Source organism: Mastomys coucha, unplaced genomic scaffold (genome assembly GCF_008632895.1).
Source record: "Mastomys coucha isolate ucsf_1 unplaced genomic scaffold, UCSF_Mcou_1 pScaffold21, whole genome shotgun sequence".
Lineage (NCBI taxonomy): Eukaryota > Metazoa > Chordata > Mammalia > Rodentia > Muridae > Mastomys > Mastomys coucha.
In genome coordinates, this window is record NW_022196904.1 from 14,166,194 (window position 1) to 14,186,156 (window position 19,963).

Here is a 19,963-nt window from a genome sequence, read left to right on the forward strand (position 1 = left end):
CCCACACTGACAGACCATAGACGGAGGGTGCTGCCACCCACCCACACTGACAGACCATGGAAGGAGGGGGTCTGCCACAAGACCAGGGCTCTGTCCTTCCCTGCACATGTTCTGTCGGAGGGGCTGATACAGTGGGCGATTCTTATGCAGCTCAAAGGACCACATGCCCTGTTCTCACTGCCGCCTACTGTGCCCACTGAGAGTTCTAATGTGCCGTGACAGGAAGCATGTCATCCACGCCATGCCAGGTCAGTCATCTTCACACTCTGCCCCATTTTGAGTACGGGAAAGAAGAAATCATACACAATGGCCATGGAGCAGGGGATTTGAACTAACCACCCGCAGAACTAAAGTTGAGTTTGGCTTATTCTGGCAGGAGGCAAAAAAATAGTTCCGATTCCAAATCGAGCAACATCTGTCAACTCTGACTCCTCTGCACATGGAAAAGCACCTTTGTGGCCCTGCTCTGTGGTCTACAGCGTGCTAGTGGAACGGCCCACTGCTCTGTGGGTCTACAGCGTGCTAGTGGAATGGCCCACGGGCAAAAGCACTATCTGTCAGGTCTGCTTGACAACCTAAGCTTGATACTTGGAACTTACAGGGTACAAAAAACTTAAGTTGTCCACTAGCCTCCACATGTGTGCACATGCCTACAGGCACCGCCCCCCCCCCCCCAAAAAAAACAAAAAAACAAAACGAAAACCAAACTACAAAAGCTTTTGTTGGTTTTGGACACAGCCTCATTGGACCATGCTAAAACTATCATGTCCTCTTGCCTCAGACCCTCTGGAGATTCAGATACTCAGCACATCATGCCTCCTAGGCCAAGGCCACATTGGGCATGGTGGTATCCCAGCCCTGGGAAAGCTGAAGTAGGAGGACTATGAATTTGAGGTCAGTCTAGGCTACAGAGTAAGACTCAGAAAACAAAACACAACAATAAAAATGAATAAAAATAGGGAAAGGAAGCCTACATCGCTAACCCAGAAGCTATCTCCAACTGATAAGTGCTCACAAATAAAAAAATCAGTTTTCTCTGCTGGAGTCTAACAGTATACAAAGCATTCTTCAGGCAGGCCAAATGCCCAGCAGTAGATGGCCAACACAAAATGAACTCAATGACATTTTTTGAGGGCCGTCTCACCATGCTTGGTCAGCCCCAACCCCAACAGGTCCTTTTGCATACATATCACGGCTTCCCACTCCGTGTCTCTGGGGATTTCAGTGCATATGAATGTCTGTCTTTGCGTCTGTTGCTGAGCTTGTTCTTTCACTCTTTTCCTCTGTTAGCTTGTTTGTTTTATACTATTCTGGCTTGTTTCTATTTTATCTTATTATTTTTTTAGATGCCTGTTTGCTTCCTAAATGAAAAAAAAAAAGAAAAAAGAAAAAAGAAAAATAAGAAAGAGTATAGTGGGAAGAATCTGGGAAGAGATACTATAATTAAAATAGACTGTATTAAAAACAAAATCTGTTTTAGGCTGGGTCTGGTGGTAGATGCCAAAACTTAGGAAACAGAGGCAGGGGGAATCTCTGTGAGTTTGAGGGCAACCTGGTATACGTGGTGAGTTCCAGGGTAGTCTGAGCTATATAGTGAGACCCTATCACAAAACAAAACAAACTGTCTTCAATAAATAAGAAAAAAGAAAAAGAAAAGGTCAGACTACGGCTTCCTAGTTGGGAACCTCCACAGTAGAGGACATGCTAGGAGGCCACAATTGGGTGAGTCACTGAGGCACGCTGTATAAACTGGCCACAGTTTAGAGCCCAAAGCTGAGTCAGGTGATCAGGGGAACAATCCTGTCTGCAGCACCCTGAAGCTGTGAACCTGGACAATGGAAGTTGTCTGCCTGTCAAAAGATGATTGCAGCCACAGGAACTGAGGTGTCAACTAGTCCAGCTTCAGTTTCTAATCAGAGTCATTTCAATGGTTCAGCCTCCATGGCTGACCTGTAGCCCAGAATCTTAAAATAGTTCGCTGTTGTGTTTTAATAAGAAGTCTATTTAGCAGAAGGAAGCCACAGGAGGGAAGATGGGCGACTGATTATACAAGCACACACAAGAATCAAGAGCATGGCTCCCTTTCACTTACTAGAGCAAGTGAAGCCCTTTCAGATACAAGCATGCACAGGTCCCCAGAGGTCCTATGACTCCTATGAACATGGCCTCGTTTCTTTTCATCTAGCATCTGTGTGGCAGCATGTTTATCACTCGGCAGCAGACCTGGCCTTCCCACCCGAGGCACAGCAGTGATGGGGTTTCTTCCCCAAGGTGGTGCTGCAGCTGTTCTGATACTGAGTCAAGCAAGCCCTTCCGAGGGAAAGCTCACACTCCTCCTGTGGTCTCTCGGGTCAGAAGCCTAACAAAGATCTAGATGGTTCCTTTCCTGTACTCCCTCCCTCCCCCTTCCAACCTATTTGATTCCCTGCCAGGTTCCTGTGCTCATGAGCACTGAGGAGCACCAAGTGTTTGGTGGAAGGACTACCAGGAGAGCTACAGGATCTTCCTTGCAAAGTCTGGTCCTAGGCCTGTGACACTAAGGCAAGGCTGATTCCTCTATTTAATATGCTGGGGATGGAACCTAGGATCTTCACATACTAGGCACACAGTAACTAGTAAGTCAGACCCTACTCCATCATTGCCTTTTTTCACTTTGCTGTGATCTCCTCAGTCATGGACTACTGACTATATTTACAGTACGTAATATGAAATTCCTCTTGGGGAGGAGGCTCATATCTAACCATATCCAATCAGGAAGAAGTTTGTTTGAACCATAACTGTTATGCCACCATTGTACCAATAGACACACCTTGCCAGGTATTGTAATATGCAGGGTCGAGCTCTGGGTAAGACTATTAATGTCTTTTCTCCCACAGCAGCCCACATAACACCTTCTGGCAATATGTAGGTTAGCCAACAGTAAGTTTTCTGCTCCGTTGAGGTTGAAATCTGTGTCCTGCATACAAAAGTCAGTGGTGTCTTCAGCAAAAGGATCTTCTCATCAAACTATGGTGGGCAACCAAGCATCATCGTAATACCGTATATTGTTTTGGGTGTCTTTCTGACCAACACTGGAGAGAAGTATACCATTCCTGATACTGCGATTTCATTTGGAATCCTCTGTCTTCTAGGAGACAGAAGGTTCATATATCTGCACTGTTACAGTGCCCTGGGGAACACTTTCTAGCTGCTCTCTCTATTCAATCCTTAGCAGGCATACAGGCAGAAAGTGGGGCGGTCTGCTCTCTGCTCCAGATCCCCTGCCATATCTTAGAGCCTGTGAAAGGAATGGAGTGGGATTGTGGGCAGGTACCAGGGGTCAGAAGAACCAAGGTGCTGTCTACATAGACACACTGTAGCTGGTAACATCCTCAAGAAGCCCTAAGGAAGAGAAGGTCATAACTACCAGGGACCTTATGGGCATCCTCAGAGTATACACAAACCAGGGCTCTAAAAGCTACAAAGAGCCATATAGTATATACACCTGAAATGCCAGCACCAGAGAAGCAGGGGCGGGGAGATCAATCCAGAATTTGAGGGCAGCTTGTACTATAGAGTGAGAGCTTGTACTATAGAGCTTGTACTATCTTGTCTCAAAAAATCAAAAACAAAAACCCACACTAAAAATAAAATAAACAAAAAAGGTACAAGAACTGGCCCTGGCCATAAACCTTGTGGCAAGGACCCTGATCCCACTATCCCCACCCTGATTACTTACTGCCACCTGAGTTCCAAGCTGGGAACTATGCATATTTATAGTAATGGAATAGGAGAGCTGGACAGAGGCTTGAGAAATGTGGGCAGGCCCAGGTGGAACCTGGTCTTCCATGTGGCAAACAAGATTATGGCTAAGGCCAGGCTGGGAGTATCCTTCGTTTAGCCCAAAAGTTGGAAAATTCAGACTATTCTGGAGGCATGGTCGTGCAGCAAGCGGGATAGTGTCTCTTCAGCAGACTGCAGTTGGAAACATATATGGTCTGTCATGGCCATGTCTCTGTTCATACAGGGCATAACACATGTACTTGTAGTGAGGGGCACAGGATCCCTGAACAGCTGTCTGGATAGACAGGAGAATGCAACATCCTGAGGTAGTTGAGAACAGGAGCCCACAAGAGAGTGAGGGCCATGCATCCCACAATCTGGCTGTCAGTCATATAGTATCTGTAGCCTAAGCATAGAGGCTGTAAGACAGCTTGTTGGGACCAGATAGATTGGAGGGACTCTGGACAAGGAAGGGATTGGTTGTGCTGGTGGTGGAGAACCGGAAAGAAAAAGGTCATGTAGCTGGAAACAGGTCCTGTTGGGATGAGGTGCCAGGGAAGAGAGGGTAACACAAGCTCCCACTGCTGCCTAAGACTCTAGCCCCTGCCTGAAGCCACAGCTCAGGAACACTCCTCCTCACTACTCCTGCCTTTCCCCCACCACGGAGCTTTGCCCACTTGCAGCTCAGCTTGCTGAGTCTGTCTACAGAGAGCATTGGCTTCCACCCAGGAAAGGCAGGAATTCAAGTTCCAGCTTGCTAAGTTTCCAGCCGTGTGACCTGGGCCTTCAGCCAAGTCGTGTCACTCTCAGAGCCTTGGGCTCCTCTGTACCATGGAAAGACAATCTTCTATCTCACTTGTGACTAAGAACATGCATCAATGATCCAGCAGTGCCTGCTGCATACAGCAAGCAACAATCTGCAAGCTCTGGTGGTGCCCGAGTCCCCATGTCACCTTGACTAAGCTGGGAAGACAACTGGTAAATAAGCACACAGATTCCACTTAGTGAGCACTGCTTAGTAGTGTTCAATACCGTGAAATTCTGATGCATACACAACAATCAGACAGTGACCTTGATATCTGCTGTGATGGAATGTGAAACCGAATGCAAACCTGAACACACACAACTCTGAGACAATAAGTGAAAAGAGCTGGTCAAGATGCTGTTGCCATGGAAACCTGTGCTACTTTCGGACACAGCACTCTTCCCTTGACACAACTTTTTCACTGCTGAGCATCTGACTCAGTTAAGCCTACCTTGATCCATAGAGCCCTGTCCTCCATTTGCTACTTCTGCTGTTAGGTACCATGTCAGTGAGATACCCTCGACCCTATTCACTTCTGTCAGACAGTCAAGAAAGGACAGCCCAGGGAAGAAGGCAGTCCAGATGACTAGTGGGGGGGTCCAAAAAGTATGCCATGAAGAGGAAGTTATGAGACTCTAACTTTCCCAGGCTGCTGTAGAGTTCCTTCTGAGCTGTGGAAACCTACAGAGTAGGTGTCGGAAGCGACTGGAGGAAGGGAAGTGGTTCCTCTGTGATGGTTTGTATATGCTTTGTCCAGGGAGTGGCACTATTAGGCGGTGTGGCCTTGTTGGAGTAGGTGTGTCACCATGGGCATAGGCTTTAAGACCCTCATCCTAGCTGCCCGGAATCCAGTCTTCTCCTAGTAGCCTCCAGATGGAGATGTAGAACTCTCAGTTCTGCCTGCACCATGCCTGCCTGGACACTGCTATACTCCTGCCTTGATGACAACGGACTGAACCTCTGAACTTGTAAGCCAGCCCTAATTAAATGCTGTCCTTATAAGAGTATCTGTTCACAGCAGTAAAATCCTAACTGAGACAGAAGTTGGTACCAGGAGCAGACCTGACCATGTTTTGGGGAAGATTGTGAAGGACTTTGGAACTTTGGGCTAGAAAAGCCACCGAGTGTTGAGAGCTCAGTGGGAAGTTCTTTAGGAACTTGGAAGGTAAGAATGTTGAGAGTAGTGCAGAAGATGGAGGCCTGGCTCGTGAAGTTTCAGAGGGAAGATTAAAGACTCTAACAGGGTCATTTGCTATTTTGAATTAAGATTCTGTGGTTCAGGTCAGCTGTGATTAACAAGAGACCAGAACTACTGAAGTGAAACCTTTACATTACTGGGACAATCAATGCTGGTTAGCTGGAGCTAAGAAATTAACAGTGATTAAGAAGGGAGCAGGATAATTGAGGTGAAATCCTTTGGGAAGTGTTTCCTGAGAGAGTCAGCATACAGAAACTATGTTCTAGAGGTGACCACAGTTGTACCTCATGTTGGCAGCCAGACTTGGTAATGTGTAATAGTCATCCAGGTTTTGAAGACATGAAGGGATGGAGAACAACTGAGGCTTGGTACTGCGAGAGGTCAGGAGAGGCCATTAGTGAAGGTGCAACCTCGGTGGCAGGACTGAATGGGTCATGCAGAGAAGTTAAGGCTTGGCACCATGAAGAGAGAGCCTATGAGCCAATTGGTGAAAGTGCAGGCCAATTGCAGCAAGGGACCCCAGCAGTTTTTGCAGATGCCAGTACCATGAAATGACCACCAATAAATTCTGCTGCAGCAGCAGAGTGGAGCTAGGCAGATCCTAGAAGATAAGCTGTGTGCTGCAGAGGCCAGAGCTTGAGAAGTGACCTAACCCCTTCCGGGGAGTCCAAAAGATTGTGAGTGGATCCCAGACCTTGGCAGTTGAGTATGATTTTGCTTTGATTTGACTGTGCCCTGATTTTTCCCTCTTAAAGTAAGAACATATTGGTTTATTTTTATTTTACTGGCACCCATAATTGAAAGATCTTGAATGTTAATAGAATCTGAATTTTAAAAGAGTGGATATTTTAAAGGGAATGAAATTTTAATGTGTTAGCGTTTGTAAAGACTGGGGGACTTTTAAAGTTGTCTTGAATATGAGATCTTGGGGATGAATAAGAAAAATTATTCATAAGAAAAAGGCTGAATAAGGTTGTGGTTTAATAGTGATGTTTGTGTGTCAAGCTGATAGGGGGTCAGTTGTACTGGCTGGTTTTGTGTGTCAACCTGACACAAGCTGGTCATCAGAGAAAGGAGCCTCACTTGAGGAAATACATCCAGGAGATCCAGTTGTAAGACAGTTTGTCAATTAGTGATCAATGGGGGAGGGTCAAGCTTATTGCAGGTGGAGCCATCCCTGACTTGGTCCTGAGTTCTATAAGAAATCCGGCTGAGCAAGCCATGAGGACCAAGACAGTAAGCAGCACTCTCCATGGCCTCTGCATCAGCTCCTGCTCCAGGTTCCATCTGGCAGTTTCTGACCTGACTCCCTTGGTGATGGACAGCGGTGTGGAAGTGTGAGCAGAATGAACCCTTTCCTCCCCAGCTTGCTTCTTGGTCGTGGTGTTTGTGCTGCAGCACTAGAAACCCTGAGATAGCCTTCTATCAACAACACCCTCTTCTTCCCCTCCCTAAACAAAAAGGTGTCATGTCAGCTGTTCCAAGAAACAATGGCATTCTGTTGGGTGCCAGCATTCAACATGCCTCTAGATGGCGCCAGGTCAAGGCAAAGCAAACGTGGTGAGAGCTGGGTCTCCAGCAGCTGAGTGCTAACCAAAGCAAGGCCTCCTGAACCTCCTTCTGACTTCCCTTGGAGAGACAGCATGAGTCTAAGACGATCCCCACATAAGTGCTGCCTCCCAGCCTTGGTAGGTGGGCAAAAAGGAGAGGCTAGCAAATGTGAATACAACCTGAGCCCTGCACCCTCCACAGCTGGGGTGGCTTCATTAGAGGAGCAGGGACTCAGGACTGGAAGCTACTTGACTTCTAACTTCAACACAGCCTTGAGGGTAAAGCTTGAGTTAGGCAGTGATGAGTTATCCCAGGACCATACCTCTTTTCTCGTCTGACCTCTTTCTTGATGCTTGGAAAGGGAACTCTTTCTTTTCTTTTTGAGACAGGATTATACTATGCAGTTCTGGCTGTCCTGGAACTCATTAGATAGATCAGGCTGTCCGAAAACCCCTCCAGTAGCTGTAGAGGAACTGCTGTTTCTGGGTTTCCCCCCTTTTCCCCTGCAAGAGCCAAGGCTTCCTTTGGCAAAAATAATAGAATAAGTGCTCTATGGTGGGGAGCCTCAAGAGGTCAGGTCCTTCAAGGCACATGACATTCTCCTAAGGCCAGACAATCGTAAAACTCCTACACAATGGTCACCCTACAGCAGTGGGTTTCAATCTTCCTAATGCTGTGACCCTTTAATACGGATCCTCATACTGTAATGACTCCCAATCATAAAATTATTTTCATTGCTACTTCATAACTGTAACTTTGTCACTGTTATAAATTTTAATGTAAATATCTGATATGTAGGATATTTGATATGTGACTCCTGTGAAAGGGGTTACCATCCACAGGTTGAGAATTGCTGCCCTAGAGACTGTCACTAAAACTAGAGGTTCTAAGTCAGACATGGTGGCACATGCCATAATGCCAACCCAGGGGAGTGAGAGGATGAAAAGATAAGTAAGAGGTTTGAGGGCACCCTGGGATATCTAAGACACTACCTCAAATAAACAATAAAAAAATCCCAGAGTGCTTATGTGCTTGTGATCTTCTGGCCAAAACCACCGGATATCCCCCTTCCCCACACATGCACTCAAGTAATTTTATTCTTTAACAATAACAAAAAAAAGTTTTTTAGATATACTAATTTCATTTTGTGTGCTTTGCCTGCATTCATGTCTATACATTACATGTGTGGTTGGTATCTTCAGATGTCAGAAGAGGGTGTTAGAACCTTTGGAACAGAGTTTTGGATAGCTGTGAATTACAACATGGTGCTAGAAACTGAACCCGGGTCCTCAGCGACAACAGCCTTATAACCACTGAGCCATTTTTGCAGTCCCAGAGGTAACTTTCTAGTATTTGTTGGGCCTCAGATCATGGGCTTGCTGCCTTAAATGAGACAGGCAGCAGGGAGGTGAGGAAAGGGTCCAGGACAAGGTGCTTCAGAACAGGAAGCTCTAGCCTCACCTCACATGGGGAGCTCAGCCACAGCAGAGGGGATAAGGATCACTCCCAAATTAGATGCCAGGCTTGGGGGCCTGCTCTGCTGGAACACTCAGACAAGTGCCTCTGTCAAAAAGGGCAGGGCCACCAGAAGCCTCTCTCAGGCTGTCCGTACTTACTGTGAGCTTCCACCAAGTCAATCTGCATGCTGTATGGTACTAGGGGGTCTGGTAGCTCTGAGAAAAAACTCTTCATGGCCCCTGCCACAGTGTTCACGGTGAAGTCTTTCTCTGCCAGGTCCAGATTGTGGTCTGAAAGAAAGCCAACAAAGTGAGGCTGGACCCATCTAAGTTAGCAGAAGCCACAAGAAAGGTCCTAGAAAAGGCTTATACATGTTGCCTAGGGAGGGGCTTGGGATTAGCATGGAGTGTAGAGAAGCTGGCAGCCTGGGTTCACAGACATGGCCTGACAGGTCACCTCTGGCCTGTGGGAAGGAGGAGAGTAACTGGGGACCATGGTCCCTTAGGCCACCTGCCACCCAACTCGGTTCTGCCAGCCATAGTCACATCTTCATCCAGATCCTGATGGAGGGAAGAATCCCTCGTGTTCTTCCAACCCACAGCTCCATTGACCCTTCTCTCTCTAGAGCTCACTGCATGACTGATTCTGTAAGACTTGTCTACAGACGGGCATGAAGTACTCCTCTGGATTACCAGTGGTTCAGATTCTTACAGGTATGTACCTGTAAGATAATTCTAAGATAATTTTACCTGGTGACATCTTGGCTTAGTGTAAGTGTATTATCTAACATGTACATAACAAAGATGTGTTTTACCAGGGCATATTCTTAATGTTTGAACAGTGGCACATGATTACTAGGTGGTACTGTCAGCTGGCCCATGACAGCAAGTGTTGGCTGCTCCAGAAGTTCTGGAGAGACAGCTGGTCCCCATTCTCTCTGCTTCTCTACTCTCTGACTGATGATAGTTAAGAGTACTTCACTGTTCTGCCCTGACACTGGTGGCATGGCCTGGCATCCATTGTGGGCATTTCTCACATTAAAAGCTGAGTCCCTAGCTTGGAGCCTCTCATAGACTAACATAGGAGCAGGGCAGCTCAAGAGTTCAGTTTGGAAGTGGGGGCTGCAGCTCAGTGCATCAGGTATCTTGAAATGTTCCCCCACTTTCTCTCCCACAGGGCCATTTTGAGATGTAGACATCTCTGGCCTGATCGTTAATTCAAATGCCTCCCAGGCCAGGGAGGCAACAACCTTCTAGAGAAGTGAGGCAGGGCTAGAGAAACCTATAATGGTGGCGGACAGCAATGGGAGCCAGTACCTCTGGGCTCGGCTCAGGTTTACAGGTGGAAGGTGCACCCAAGCCCTGCTGACAACCCAGCCACAGTATCTGCCTGGGACCAGTAACATATGGCCAGACTGTGACTTACTTACCTTGATCAAACTGCCTTTGCAAACTTTCCATTTCTGACTTGTTTCCACTGACCCGGTAGATGCCTTCAGTGCTTAGTCCTGTGGAGAAAGAAGAAGCAGGTCCTATGAACCAGAGCTGGAGAGCAGGGGGGCCTGTTCATGGGGACAGAGGCTGCTTGCAGAGTCCACAAGGTTCTCACCACGAGAGAAGAGCAGGACTAACAGTACTTTCCTGTTTGATGTTTCAGCTCCTTCTCTTTTTACTTAAAAATATCACACTACTGGGCCCCACCTTCCTTTTCTTCAAAGATAAGGTCTTATGTGGTTCTGTCTGGCCTTGAACAAACACCTGATCTTCCAGTCTCTACTACATTTGGCTTAGCACTTGTTGCAACTTTATATGTAGACCAGGCTGGCCGCAAACTCAAGAGATCCATTTGCCCCCGTTCCTGGTGTGCTAGAATTAAAGGCATGTATTACTATACCCTGTCAATATTAACCACATTTTAATGTATAGTCTTGAATATTAAGTTTAAAAAAAAAAAAAAAAGCCTGATGCCAATGAAGGTCAGACAACGGTGCTGGAAAATTGACCTGGGTCCTCTGGAAGAGCTCTTAACTGCTGAGTCATCTCTCCAGCCTTTATTCTTTTCTAAAAAAAAATAACAAAATACTTATTTTGGTTTTGTATGTGTGCATGTATATCACACGAGAGCAGTGGCTACAGTATGCAGAGGAGAGAGGGTGTCGTGAAGCTGCATTACAGTCAGCTGTGAGCTGCCTGATCTCAGGCCCCTTGACCTGTTTCCCCAGCCTGAGTGTTTTCCTATTAAAAATAAAAAGCCAGAAAACCCTGTCTCGGAAAAAAAAAAAACCAAAAAACCCCAACAACAACAACAACAAAAGCCAGGCATGGTGGTACATACCTGTAACTCTAGAAGGTAGGAAGCAGGTGTCATAACAAGCCCAGTCGAGACAACATGATGAGTCCCAGGTTTACAAGGGTGAGAGAGAGAGAGAGACCATGTGTCTCAGAAGGCCAAAAAAGAGCTTGGTGAGACAGCTCAGCAGACAAAGGCACTGACAAGGTTGATAGCCTGAGCTTAATCTCTGGAACCCAGGGGAGGAAAAGTAACACTTACCTATACCAGCAACAAAATAAGTGAAAATCAAACACACACAAAAAAAATCAAAGGAAGATAAAGGGCTAGAAATGTGGTTCAGTGCTATAGCACTTGCCAGTTATGAGCAGGATCTCCATTCCAGTACCAGAGGCACAGAAAACAGAAAGAAAGGCCCAGTGTGCCTCACCTCAGCTGCTCCCTTGCTGGACAGACACTCAATAAGCTTTTCTTGACCCCAAATAAGCGAAGAATTGACACACTGTCCCTTCTTTCACATATAGAGCATCCCATGATATTTTTCTCTATAATTCAGTGTGTTCATGTTTCTATAACACAGCCCTTAGGAACTGACTGAGCTCTCAGTACAGTTCAATGGTAGGCCACCTGCCTTGGGTTGATCTTCAGCAACATAAAAACCAAAGCACAAACCAAGAACGTCACACAACATGTTTCTAAAGATCCCAGCATACACAGTAACTCCAGGAACAGTTTCATCCTTGTTTAGGTTCTCTCAGTCTTTCATGGGTAAAAAGCCATAAGTAGCTTTTTGTGTTATAGCAGTGAGAGGGAGGAATTGGCCCAGCAAATGCCTTACCACAGAATATCCCAGGCCCCAGCTTAAGTCTATTTCTCACTAATACTGCTGATTTCCCCTGTGTACTTAAAAGAGGTCTTTGAGTATTAAAGAATGTTTCTCCCCCCCATTACTTTTTTTAAAGAAAGCATTTATTTCCTTCCCATCTTCCTTTCTTTTGCTCAAGTATTTGCAGAACAGCTCAGTGGTGGCTCCAACCCATTCACTGGCCTGAGCCATAGGAGCTGCAGACCATCCTCAATGGCTGGAACTACTGGACAGGCACAGAGGCACCTGTATAGCGTCAGATCAGTATGCCACCTCTGACTGAGCAGCAGTGAGCTGAGGAGCCAGTGTGGTCCATTCGCTCTGACATTTCTCCCTGGCCTCAGTCTTTTCAGCTGTGCTTGTTCTTCTTTTGCAATTTCTTCAGGATCTCTGAAGGTAGAGATCAGGCATGGTCTCCCATAGGTGCTTATGGGAGATAGTGCCATGCATGTGCAGAATTTCCTGGGCTAGCAACCACATCAGATTCACTGATTGAACTCCCTTGTTGCAGAGAATGGCAACGTCCACACAGCATAGAGGAAAATCTGTGTCACACAGAGCAATGGCAGGAAGCAATGGCAATCCCCTTAGTTAGGGGATGGAAGGTAGTTAGCCCTGGGATCTGTAACCACCAGAAAATGAGGGTTCCTGAAGGCTGCTTAGATCTGGTAAATCAAGGCCCTGGAAGCAAAGAGGCCAGTGTTCTTAGAGATGATGCTGACATCAGAGCTTCTTCCAGGTCCCCTTCAGATTTATGATGCAGATGCCATCACTTTTCCTGTTGTAGTTGTACTGTTTCATTGGAAAGCCAAGGTTCCTGCTGTAAAGATTTTTTTTTTTTTTGGTTTTTTGAGACAGGGTTTCTCTGTGTAGCCCTGGCTGTCCTGGAACTCCCTCTGTAGACCAGGCTAGCCTTGAACTCAGAAATCCACCTGCCTCTGCCTCCCAAGTGCTGGGATTAAAGGCGTGTGCCACCACCGCCCAGCTCACTGTAAAGATCTTAAGGAAAGGCCCCACTGCTATTTGCAGGACATCAAGAACTCTGAACATGGTGTGAGTTTTTTTTTTTTTTTTTTAAAGTAAAGCCCTGAATCAAGAACACCACTATGGATAGAGTGTTAAAAAAAAAAAAAAATTTTTTTTTTTTTGATACTTTGTCTTGCCTTATTGCCAGGTTGGCCTTGAATCCCTTGGCTCAAGAAATCCAATTACTGTCAGGTGGTGGTAGCACATGCCTTTAATCCCAGCATTCAGGATCATCCATCAGGCAGGTGCAGGAAGATCTCTGAGTTCATGCTAGCCTGGTCTACACAGTGAGTTCCAGAACAGCCAGGGCTACACAGAGAAACTATGTCTCAAAAAATGCAACACAACACAACAGAAATCTAGTTATCTCAGTACTATCTAGCCTGACTTCTTGTTTTACTGAAATAATTTCTTTGTTTGTTTGCTTTGAGACAAGGTATTGCTATGTAGATTTGTCTGGTTTCCCACTCAGAGATACTTGCCTGATCTTTGACTCCTGAGTGCTAGGAGTAAAGGCATGCACCACATACCTGGCTCTTTATTACTTGTTTCTTTTTAAATGGATTTTTATTTTATGTGCATTGGTGTTTTCCCTACATATGTATCTATGCAAAGGTGCTGAGAAATTGTACCTAGATCTTCTAGTGCTGACTGCTGAGCCATCCCTCCAGCCCCTCTTTATTACTTTTTCTGAAGCATGCTAATTAAAAATTTAAAAAATTTTGCTAGGCACTGTGATATATACCTTTTTTTTAAAAAAAAAGATTTATTTATTATCATATGTAAGTACACTGTAGCTGTCTTCATACACACCAGAAGAGGGCATCAGATCTCATCACGGATGGTTGTAAGCCACCATGTGGTTGCTGGGATTCGAACTCAGGTCCTTCAGAAGAGCAGTCAGTACTCTTAACCACTGAGCCATCTCACCAGCCTGGTATATACCTTTAATACCAACAGTCAAGAAGCAAAAGACAGGTGGATCTCTGTAAACATGAGGCCAATCTGGTCTATACAATGAGTTCCAGGTAAGCTAGGGCTACACAGGAAGACCCTTTTGGAAACCCAAACCCAAACCAAACAACAACAAAATTAACCATAAGCATTCTTTTCTTTCTTCTTTCTTTTTTTTATAAGCATTTTTTCAAGACTAATCATAAAGTAAATAAATAAATAAATAAAATCACAAAAACAATGTCAAGAGCTGGAGCAACAGCTAAACAGTTAAGAACATTTGCTGCTTTTACATAGGACTTCGAGTTTGGCTCCCAGTTTCCACATGTTGACTGTTACAGACTTTGTTCTGGTGGAATCTGATGCCATCTTCCTTGAGCACTAGGTACATACGCATGCAGGCCAAAACTCATACATATAAAAAAGTAAACAGTAAAACAAACTCTCAGGATAATTTCTGTTTTTACACATAGAAAGGCTTTCCTGGGAGCTAACTCTAGAAAGAAGTCCACTGCTATCATGAGTACACATCTAGTCTAGCACTGTGATGTCACTGAAAACTGAGATGGGTTCTGCTGTCAAAGAAACAGCATCCCTTCTGAAGACCATGGTCTTAAACAGTGCTAGTTAGCTAGCAGAAGGACACTGAGGATTCGAGGGGGGTGGGCATTGTGGGGGAGAGACTGCATGTCCCAGACAACAGGCTTCTGAGAGCCAGGCACTTCAACACTTGTCAGCATTGTGACTGCTGCCTCTGGAGAGGCCAATGGGTGAATAAAATCCCCTGGCCTATGTGTTCTAGGGCCCTGGACTAGTAGGTGGACTCTGATAAACATGTATCAGAAGTCACCAGTTCCCCTTCTAAAAAGCTAAATGCCCATAGACCTTTGACCCATAGCACCAAACTCAACAGCAGCACTTGGCCATAGAGGAGCCTCCGTGGCTCTGGCTGTGCATATCCTCTGCCTGCTGGAGCCTCAGTGTATACCCCTCACTCCATTCACTTGTGAGTCAGTGAAACAAGATGCTGTTTATTCTTCCACATGGACAGTGGGTAGGACAGTCTGAGTGTTTGGTGGCACAGCTCTTCCCTGGCAGCTACCAAATTGGACTTAATGCTGCTCCAAGCTCAGGTACCAACTGGGGTCTAGGTGCAGTCCCCTCAGAAAAATAGATGGTCTGTTTTGTTTTTCTGTAAACAAAACAAAACCCCAAACCTAAATTTGCTGGGTGGTACTGGTGCACACATTTAATTACAGCACTCACTTGGGAAGCAGAGGCAGACAGATCTCTCAATTTAAGGCCAGCTCCGTCTGCAGAGCTGGTTCCAGAGTCAGACACAAAGAAACCCTGTCTTGAAAAACCCCACATACACATACCCACCCATCAAAAAAACACCTTAATTTAAAATTTAAATGATGTATAGGAACCAGGTTGGGAACACACATCTTTAATCCCAACTACTGGAAGGCAGAGACAGGTGGATTTTTGTCATTTTGAGGCTAGCCTGATCTATATAGTGAGCCCAGCTAGAGCTACATAGTGACCCTGTCTCGAAATAAAAGGCTAAATAAACAAAAATGTGTATGTCTGTGTGTATGCTGTGCATGCGAGTATAGCTGCCCTCATAGCACAGAGGCACCAGGTCTTCTGAACCTGAAGTTTGGAGTTTCAGGCGGCTGTGAACCACAGGATGTGAGTGCTCAGAATCAATCTTGGGTTCTTTTTTTTTGGAGACAAGGTTTCTCTGTAGCCCTGGCTGTCCTGGAACTTGCTCTGTAGATCAGGCTGGTCTTGAACTCACAAAGACAAACATGCCTCTGTCTCCTAAGTGCTGGGATTAAAGGTGTGCATCACTACACCTGGTATGTTTGTTAAATTTTTTTAAAAACTTATTTATATCATGTGTTTGCATGGTTTGTTTCATGTATGTATGTAAGGCCAGAAGAGGGTATTGGAGCTCCTATAACCATATTATAAACAGTTGTGAGGCACCATATGGCTGCTGGGAACCAAACTGCAAGTCTCCTTGCAAAAGCTGCAGTGCTCTTAATGCTGAGTCATCTATCTCTCCAGTTCCCTATGTAACTTTGGAGATGCTGTTTTTCTACTGTTGCCAACAGCCTATTCATTGCTCTGTACATTAACTTTGTTTCTCCTGAGTGCTTTGTCACCACAGGCCTTAACCATGTTAGGCAAATCCCTATCAACTGAAAGCTACATCTCCAGCTTTTTCAAAACAATGATGGCAATAATGATGAGAACAAGGGCCTCCTCAAAGATGATGGCGGTCTTGCTATGTAGCCCATGCTGGCCCTGACTTCATGGTGATTCTTCTGCTTCCATCTCATCAGGATTACAGGCAAGTGTCATTACACTGGCTTTAGTAATTTTACCGTGGACTCATTCCTCAATGACTTAAGAAAATGATCTTAGACACATTTAAACTTCCCACCTATTTCGCAGGAACCGGACACATGCTGACAAGCCCTGAGTATGCATCAGCAGCTTCCAGTGTTCATGAACTAGTCTGAAAGCATGTTCTAGGCTCTCTTTCATGTCCCTAAGTATCAGCCTCTTTAACATGGCAATGTGATGAAGCACTGTGTCCCAGAATGGAAAGGCACTCTTGACACTGTGCAAGAGCCAACAGCCAGCTTAAGCCAGGCATTACTACCCTCTGCACAAGGAGGCAGAAAGGAAACTACATGTTCGCTATCTGGAAATGAAGTAGGGTGTGGGCTGTAGCCTCACTACAGTATCATCACAGGAACAGCACGTCTGAGAACAAGGGGCCAGCTCCAGAACATCAATTAATCATCAGCTCAGCATTTCCGGTAAGCGGCCTGACTGTTTGTTTTACCAAACCTCATTTTAAAATAGCAATCCTGTTGCTGTTGTACCCAACACCATGGCATTATTTAGGAAAGGTATCATTAGCCTAGCAAGCACAATTTATTACAACTACCACTTACAATCAATTAAAAACAAACAGCACCACGAGCTGACTGTGCCTATCATAACGGCTAAAAGTGACCAGCGGGCTGGCAAATGGGTGGCGACCAGGATACTGTATAGTAGAGCAAGACCACTTGCCGTGGGCCTGAGATCGTACAGAGAATAGGCTAGGGGCTCAAGCAGAGTCCCACATCAGATCCACCAGAATCCAGGAGGGCATGCCAGGGTTATCACACACAAAGAAAAATCCTAGGGTGACTACTTCACACCTGCCAGCACAATTCTTACTAGTCGTGGCTGATATGCACTATGTCAACTTACCAGAGACTGAGGCACCCTGCCTACCATTAAGTCTCCAAAGAACCCTTCTTTATTAAAGCACACTTCACCCAGCAGCTTTCCATCTTTTAAATAGCCCTTCTGGTTTCAAATATCTTCTCTGGGGGCTGGAGAGAGGTGGATCTGTGTAGCCAATTTAGCTAAAACAGCAAGTTCCAGATTCACTGAGATCTGGTCTTAAAAAGTAAGAACAGCCAATGAGAAAAAGATGCCTGATTATTAACCTCTGGTCTCTGCAAGGTTAAGTGCGTACACACACGTGTACACACACACACAAAAGAAAATAAGAAAAGAGAGTAGTCAATGTCACTATTTCTAATATCTGAACAACTGCCATCTAGAATAGTCTTGTTCCAATGGCTCTAAGGGAGCAGAGCATGACTAAGAATGGAAATTACAGGATGGCAAATATTCTCTCAATACATAAAACAACTATTAAGAGCCATGGATGTCATTTAAAGAATGGTCCAAAACTTTTTATTTCCCTCCTTAGTGGATAACCATCTGTATGGGATGCTGTTTAAGATTAGTAAATGGCCCAGGGAGGTGGTACCCAACAATAATCATGATAGTGAGCTGTGTGCCGAGTGCTCACTCAGAATGAGGCCCAGGTGCAGTGCTTGCTATTCCTCTGTACAGGAGCCTTCACAGTAGCTCCTACTAGGGTGAGCTGCCTTCAGTTCCACTGCAGTGATAAGAATGCTCAAGTTCTCTGACAAAGTAACATGCAAGGTAGAGGGAGAGCTTCCACACACATCATCTTCATTAACCCTGCTAGGTTTTATCATTTAATTGGGTATTTTACTAACACTCTATCTAGTTTGTTTGTTTGTTTGTTTTTTTAAATGAAGCCAGCATCAAGAGAAGGGGAGGGGGCTGAAAAGATGGCTAAGCGGTTAAGAGCACTGACTGCTCTTAACAGTGAGTTCAATTCCCAGCAACACATGGTGGCTCACAACCATCTGTAATGGGATCTAATGCCCTCTTCCGGTGTGTCTGAAACAGCTACAGTGTACTCACATACCTAAAATAAATAAATCTTAAAAAGGGGGGAGGGAGCTTGTATAGAACGTGGCTCTACAAAGTAGCCTCTCTTCTACCTAAATTTCACAAGTATCAATAAAACCCATACAATACACACAAAACAAAAAAGATGCTTTTAGGCAGAATTGTTGTTGAGGAATGTTGTTGACTGCTCTAAAAAAAAGTTATTATTTTAAATTGTGTACATGCATGAGTGTAGGTGACCTGAGGCCAGGTGTCGGATTCCCCTGGAGCTAGAGTTATGAACAGGTCTGAGCTGCCAATGCTGGAAACACATCTAGGTCCTCTAGAAAAAGAATGTATACTCCAAACCACCATTTAAGCAATCTCTCTGTTCACCCACAATTGCCTTTTCTATGTAAACAAGCCCTCAGGTGCTACTGAATTTTTAACCATGGTCATATATGACAGATAAAAAAATAAAAAAAATAAATAAAAATAAAAGCAAGAAAGAAGGGAGAGAGGGAAGAAGGAAGGAGAGAAAGAGCGAGCAAACAAACTGGGTAGGTAATCTACATAAATGAGACCCTGTCTCAAGCATTGCTCACCCTCCAAAACAGACAAAACCAAGATCCACTTCTTAGTAGGAATTTACTATTGCTTGTTGTCCTTTGGCTATGACCAAGTGTGACCTGAGCTTTTGAAGTGTGCACGTGGCAGGCAGGTTACTTTGCAGAGCCTTTAGTACTGCTCAGAACTATGGGCTAGGAATGGCCCATTTTTACTCTTCAACCATCCATATCCTGGGAGAGGCTGGGGGCACAATGTCTCAGAGAAGCCTGAAAACTGAGGGGGAGACCTGGCTCTTGGACATTTTCCCCAACCCCAGAGACAGTTTTTTTTTTTTTCCACATAGCCTTGGCTAGCATAGAACTCAGATATCTACACACCTCTGCCTCCTGAGTACTGAAATTAAGGGTGTATGGCACCAAGCCCAGCTTTCTGAGCAAATTTTAATATCCAAATGAGGTTTTCTCCTCATACCGGCAGCCTTCTTGACCAGGAGTCCTTATGTAAGGCCCGTAGGCTGCACCACTGTTCCTGTGTAACCACTCTGTTCTTCTGATTTCCTTCTTAGCAGTGAATCAATACTTCTTCCAAGGCAAACCTGGAGTTGCTTATGCTTTTACTTTCTATATTTAGGTATAAAAAATCAGCACTTTAGTTTTTTTGTTTTTTTAAAAGTACTAGTGCTATTAGCATGTTAAAACACTCTATCCAGACAGGATGGACAGCAAGCAATCCAGTGGACGTTCCCAGAGGCTTGAGAAGGCATGGCATAACCCATTCACATTTTCTATAATCTATCTGGGCACCATAGTAGCTTTTACTTCAGAACACATGCTCACAGTCTGCCATGGCTGCAACTTTTGCAAAATGCAACTGTGTAGCTGTGCAGTGCCATCACTTCCCAAACAGGATATAGGGTGGTGAGTGTTAACGTGCTATATCCCACTCTTAGGGTACAGGTACAGGCCCTATCTTAGCAGAGTGGTTTGTGTTCGATCCTGTGTTTAGAGTAGCTACTACCCTAATGCAGCACTAGTAGGTGCTCACTGCTGGGATATTATGCCTTTGTCTAGCTGTTCCCATAGTGTGCATTCTTCTTTGTGTCTGGGATATCCCACAACAGGAGGCAGTGCTTTCAGGGCTTACCCAAGTTCTTGGCCTCTTGGATACACTCACCCTTCCTAGTTAACCTATGTGGATCTTA

At 45.2% G+C, this 19,963-nt stretch overlaps 1 protein-coding gene across 1 annotated transcript in view; it reads right to left on the reverse strand.

The window, feature by feature from the left end:
* Arhgap35 (Rho GTPase activating protein 35) overlaps positions 1-19,963 on the reverse strand; it is a 117,099-nt gene that overhangs the window by 4,098 nt on the left and 93,038 nt on the right. The window contains exons 4-5 of the mRNA XM_031385455.1: positions 10,204-10,281; positions 8,933-9,064 (exon numbers count right to left, since the gene is read on the reverse strand). Coding sequence (XP_031241315.1) covers positions 8,933-9,064; positions 10,204-10,281 — 210 coding nt within the window. The remainder of the gene's footprint in view (positions 1-8,932; positions 9,065-10,203; positions 10,282-19,963) is intronic.